This window comes from Centruroides sculpturatus, unplaced genomic scaffold (genome assembly GCF_000671375.1).
Source record: "Centruroides sculpturatus isolate CEXI.00-Female unplaced genomic scaffold, Cexi_2.0 scaffold190, whole genome shotgun sequence".
In the NCBI taxonomy this organism is placed as follows: domain Eukaryota; kingdom Metazoa; phylum Arthropoda; class Arachnida; order Scorpiones; family Buthidae; genus Centruroides; species Centruroides sculpturatus.
This window is the reverse complement of record NW_019384543.1, coordinates 243,879-250,335: the sequence shown is the minus strand read 5'-3', so window position 1 is coordinate 250,335 and position 6,457 is coordinate 243,879. Positions and strand designations below refer to the sequence as shown.

The 6,457-nt window shown below is 31.3% G+C and overlaps 1 protein-coding gene across 1 annotated transcript in view; it reads right to left on the bottom strand.

Annotated features, from left to right (window-relative positions):
• Positions 1 to 6,457, bottom strand: part of LOC111623415 (signal transducer and activator of transcription 5B-like) — a 106,716-nt gene that overhangs the window by 64,238 nt on the left and 36,021 nt on the right. Inside the window, exons 3-4 of the mRNA XM_023365987.1 lie at positions 3,697 to 3,844; positions 1,992 to 2,081 (exon numbers count right to left, since the gene is read on the bottom strand). Of these exons, the coding sequence (XP_023221755.1) occupies positions 1,992 to 2,081; positions 3,697 to 3,844 (238 nt within the window). The remainder of the gene's footprint in view (positions 1 to 1,991; positions 2,082 to 3,696; positions 3,845 to 6,457) is intronic.

The window sequence follows — 6,457 nt, the reverse complement described above, 5'->3', positions numbered from 1 at the left end:
CGGACATCACACCTTTCTTCGATGAAGCGCATGTTATTCGCACCACCCAACACACGGAACAACTAAGAACTTTGGAGGCACTGGAAATATTTAAAGCCGATCGTAAATCCGCATGCATTAATTTCAAAGAAGAAATAAATCTCTCTGCAGCATGGCAATTTTTAATTGACGATAAATCATAATATAGTTTATAAGACAAGTTTTATGACGTAATGCACACAATGATTCCCCATTGGTAGAAAATTACATTTGAAATAACAAGTGGATTCCTTCCGTTTTCGGAATTTTTTCGAAAAATAGCACGTTACGTTTTTTCAAAAACATTCGAATTAAAGAATCCGGTTATAACGAAAGATATAAAGAAGTAAGCCTGAAGAAGATCCCAGGAGGGGAATCGAAAACGTTCGCCGATTTTAAAGAATTTCGCACCGGTTAATGGTTAAGGGTAGACAGTTGTTGGTTGTGAAGTTACTACTTATTGTTAGTGTTTGAAGCATCAATGTACTTAGGTGAAATAACTATTTGAAACACTTGGTAGTATGCAGTAGTAAGTTGGTAAACAAGAATAATGTATTCTACTAACATACTTAGTTTCATACTGTCAAGTTTTGATTCCCCAGTAATAGAGCTGCACTTCTTGCATTTATCTCTTCTACTATATTTACTACTGTATTTTTGAGATGTTTTTGAAGCATATTTAAAGACCTCAACTCAAATTCCAAAAGATGTTACATAAAGAAATTTATACACTAGGTAAAGTTATGGGCAGCTGAAATAGGAATAATTACAAGTTAATAACAAAATAGTCTGTTTTTTTTTAAAAAAAAAAGCTATAAAATGTGAATACTTGGCCATACAACTTCACATCTTATATTTTCAATTGACACCAAAGTAAGGAACAAAAGCATTTCATTCTTATAAAAATTGCAATCAATCACAGCAAACACTGTTACTCCAATGCCATTCCAAGTTCAACAAGTAAACTTCAGAATCTACATGAAATTTAAATTTTAGATACAGTAGAGTGTCATTTAGCCAAATCAATTGGGGACTGAGGTTGTTTGGATAACTTATTTTTCGGATAACCGATTACGTACGAAAAAATATATTAACCTATCCCGTGTTGAAAATTTTCTCCGTTGCGTGTCGCTTCATGTTGAATTTTCGTTGATGTTAAGCCTAACGTATACTTTTTAAAATAATAATCATGGCTATTGTATCATTAAAAATTATTTCTTTATTTCTTACAAACAAAATAAATATATTGAAAAATATAAAAACCAAAAAATATACACTTTAGATGATGATCTAGTATCAGAAACGTTTGATTCAGCATGACACACAGTCCTCACAAAAACACCACACAAAAGTGCCAGTGCTGCCAACTAAAACATGCACACCAACAAAAAAACATATTGGAGTAGCCCAAATATAGCCAAAGATTGCAGCGCCACAGCACTAGCGAAAATTTAAATTTGCCGGCTGGAATGCTTTCAGATAAATGACGCTCTACTGTATATGGTCAAATTGTTCGTATGTCTGAAATTTCATAAGTTGAACATTTGTAAGTAAGAAAGCGGCTATATTTCTTGATAACAATTTCACTCTTCTAGAAAAATGGAAATAATCATAAGGAACATTGTCACAACCAGTGTTGTCAAGTCAGATGTTTTAGGATGGAGTAAGTAAAATTCTTTTGACTCTAGCAACTGTAACCTTTATAAAACATTGAGTAGTTTCTAACAAAATTTCTCAGAAAATGGACACTTTGATAAACTTAATATCAAAAAGATATTCATCTATAAATGCCATTTTACACCAAAGTTATACAATTAGTTCCAGAGAGAATTGTTTCTGCATTAGACAGAATTCTAGCAAATAGTTCTGTTCTAAGATTTATTTTCCATTTAGACAGGTTTCCGTTTTGTATACTATCCATTTTAGACTGGTTTATTTTGAATTTATACTACATAACTAAAAAATCTACTTACATTTTCTGCTTGCTGAACAGTTCTCTTCTCAGTCTGTAGACAGTGTTTCACAACTCTTACCAATTGTTTTGGATTATGAAAATAATTTTCCTATTAAAATAATGCTTGCATAAAAATTAAGTAATAATAAATTAATTAACAATATTCCAATTAAATCACACTATTCAACATTAATTACATAAAATTATCAAATTCAACAAGCAACACTAAGTTATACAAATCATTGATTAGCTGAAATTAACATTTTTCAAGACCCAAATATTTTATTATCATATCAATTGTGGAGATGTCATGCAAAAGCAAACAAGTCCACTCTAAACAATTGTTGGAAAAATGCAAAAAACTTTTATTAAATTTTTTTACACCTGTAAAAATTCTCTTTTTTTTCATTTTGTATCTAACATCAATTTCTGAAGGCAGTTTTTGATAGGAATATAGTTAGTATTTAATTATATGACATTAAAATATGGACATGTTTCTTTTTGCTTGGACAGGGTAAGTATGATTTTTTTTTTTGCATGAACTATCTTATGATATGTTTTCTTTTGCCTGACCACTATATTAATTTTTTTTTTTTACTTTGTTATACTGGCTACTACTTTGACTTATCAAAAAAAGACATGGCATTTTACAAAATAGAGATGAACAATAAATGTTTTCTCCCAATCACACAGGTTCCCATTATTTTCTTTTCTGAAAAACTTTCATCGTTTAAAACTAATTCAATGTCTTTTTTCATGGCAGCTGACAAAGGGTCCCTACAGGTAGTTGCTCAACGGGCTGCTCAAATCTCATCCCAAAGGAGCATTGTATTTTTGTGTTTTCTTCTTTGCCTGTACACCAACAGTTTTAGGTTTCTTTCTAGATCCAACATCGCCTTCTTCTACACTTAGTCTTCATTCATTTTCACTCAATTATAACACTGAAATACACTATATAATAAATTGTGTACTAATAAACAACATTTTAACATGAAAATATCTGTTCCAACAGAACAACAAAACCATTGTCGCATTCTGGAAGTCATATGACTCAATCATAGTATAGAAATTTGTAATAAGATACATAATGCAGTTATAATAAAATATTGTGCGATTATTTTCATATAATTAAAATTAATATGTATTTATTTTTATAAAATACAAGGGAAGCAACACTTCCACCGCTTCTACTGACGGCACGCCACTGAGGCATAAGAATAAAATTTGTGATGGTAAATTCTAGATGTAAAAGAATAAGAACAACTGAGATCCCGAAGGCCAAAAAGTCCGACTTGAGCAACATTGAGTAAGAACAGCTCTGTCAATGACTGCAGAAACTGCATTACAATGTCAATTAACTTGAAGGTCTCTTCTTCAATCTCTATTTTCTCTTAAAAAATATTTCATCATGCTTGACAAGGGAATTTCTAGTTAATTTTAGATATAATCATATTTGATTGCTCAGGAGAGTTAAACTTTTGGACGTTTCAATCACATGCAGAAGTAGGAAACTACACCAATGTATCAGCCAGACAATTCCTTTCAACTCTACTTTCAGATCCACAATAAAGTGGGCATATTAACACATCTTTTAGCATTTGAGATGTCAGTCATGCAGTGGTTAAAATTTCGTTCTATTTAACTTCTGTTTTTATTAATTTTTATTCTTAGCAAACTATTATAATCTCTAATATTATAAATGCAGATTTAAAAATTAGTCATACCTTAAAAAAAGTAGCAGCTTCACTTAATTTTAAACGTATAAGAAAATTTTCTTCTGATGCTAATTTACTTTCAACTTCTTGGACTAAAGCTGCAACTAGATTTCCAGCATACTGTTCATGTTGAGGATTGTCGGGATCTAGTTCCATCCTAATAAAAAATATCAAAATTTACTTAAATATTCAACTATATACATTGTGTTTCTTATGCTTGTATTTCAAGTGTTATTTCATAAGTGCCGCAACACTTATGAAATAAGATGATCTCTGTTTATTCTTTACTACAAGCCACACATTTTTATGTACAGGTAACTCCCGTATAACAAAAACATGGGAGTTACCTTAATTATCTATAATTAATTATCTTAATCTTAATTATCTATTTCACATAACATGGCAATTTTTTTGGAACAACACGAGAATTACGTTCCAAAAAAATTGCCATGTTATGCAAATCCGTGTTATACAAAACAAAGAACTAATGCGAAAAGAGGGGGTTAGGTTCCAAAAATTAAAAAACATGCTGTTAAATCCTTATTTAAATCAGATTTATTATTCACTTTTTTTTAAGGGTAAAATACTTATTTAAGTAAATATTTTACCAGAGGATTATTCATCCTATATGATGATCTCAGCATGAGCATCATCAACTGGTAAAAGTTTTTGGATGCGTTTGTTAATAGTGGTCGCTCTGCATCTCCACTATGATGGGAGTGCATTGCTGTTTGTAGGCATTTAGGAACGATGGTGAAAGAAAAAAATATGGCGGCGCTCGCACTATTAATAGTTTTATGATGCAGGCATCTATAATTCTGAAATATGAGCTTTTAGAGGCAAAAGAAGGGTCCCAATTGTAAAATTTAACCATTAAATGGTTTATTTGTTGAAAGAGCATTCAAAGTAGCCATGAAAAAAATTAGAATGCTCACGCAGAGTTAGGCAGGAGTATAAAAGAATGCACCCTTTATTACATTTCATGTTGTATGAGGATTTTACCCAATTCTCAAACCGTGTTAGAGTGAATCTGTGCTATAGAAGTGCCATGTTATATGGAGGTTACCTGTATTTTAAGAAAATGTAAAATAAATTTCTCTAAGGTATTCATGTCTGTTTAATAATAATAATAATAATAATAAGCAAATATAATACACCAAGAGCTTGCAAAGAAACACAAATTGATAGACATCTATGAACCATATTACAAATACATTCCACAGACAGTATTGGAAAACAACATGCACAAAATGTACTATGACAGAGCCATAATCACAGATAAAACAATTTACCACAAAAGACCAGACATCACACTCATCGACAAACACAATAAAATCACACACATTATAGACATAACCATTCCAAACACTCACAATGTACAAAACACATGCACTGAAAAAAATTAGCAAGTACACAGAACTCGCCCAGGAAATAAGGCATCTGTGGAGGATGGATAGGGTGCTTATTGTACCTTTCATTGTCTCCTGTACAGGTGTGATACCACACACACTACACAAAAGCCTGGGAACATTACAATTGAATAGAAGTACATACATCACACTACACAAAAGCCTGGGAACATTACAATTGAATAGAAATACATATATCACACTACAGATGGCCACTATATTGAATACACACCATATTGTTAGGAAATTCCTGAATACAGACACTGACACACTTATTTAATTTTAGTTTTGTTTGCTATGCCTTGACTCTGGTCTGGCATAGTACACAGCCACCGGTGTGAACCGAGTATAACCCACTAAACCCAACATAATAATAATAGAATTGCATAATGCCATTAACCTATTAATTAATAGTATCATATCATACGCTTCTGAGGGGAATAACATTTTGGTGAGACATGTTGAGTCATGGATGTGCCGCAAGTAGAAAAAGGTTGCAGAACACTGTTATAAGACGACCCCAGATTTTGGGGGTCTTTTTTTATGATTCAACTAACATCTTATCTGCACAGATTATATGGTATATTTAGTTCATTATTTTTAAAATTTTTTGTCAATACATTACATGAGATTTGCTGACTGCATGTAGTGCAAACAATAATTGATATATAGAAATTCAATCAAAATTTGTGAAGTGATACATACTTCTAAGTTAGACAATGGCATATGTTAACATTACCGGCAAGTTTCATAATAAGTGGTTAAATGGCCTATGAATTCATAACAAACAAGCAAACAAACATTCTTATTTATATATATAGATAATTAATTTTTAAAAAAGTTTTTTATTTTAAATAATAAAAAACAGAATATAATTTTATTGATAAAATTACTGCAGTGGGTGATCGGTTAACGAACATAATCTGTTCCAAGACTTCGTTCATTATCCGAACTGTTCGTTAACCGATTGTCGATTTACCATAGGTTTTTATGGGAATTTGATTAATTCGTTCTGGAGACTCCAAAAAAACAAAAAATATATACTTTTTTACTACATTTATTTATACGTAATAGTAAAAATACATTTATACACAGTCTTGCAATTTTATTAGTCATGTTTTTTCCGTTTGTGGGGGTTAAAGAATTGTCCAATGTCAATTGCTTTTCTCTTCTCATTAGGATTTTTCAGAAGTAATTAATAGTACAGTCGACCCCCCTATAACACTGTTGATAATTCCATTTTATATGAATTCCATGTTGTACGAGTCACTTAGATTTTACAAATACGTGAGCCGTTCACAGCCCGGCACACGTATTCATAAAATCTAAGTGACTCGTACAACATGGAATTCATATAAAAC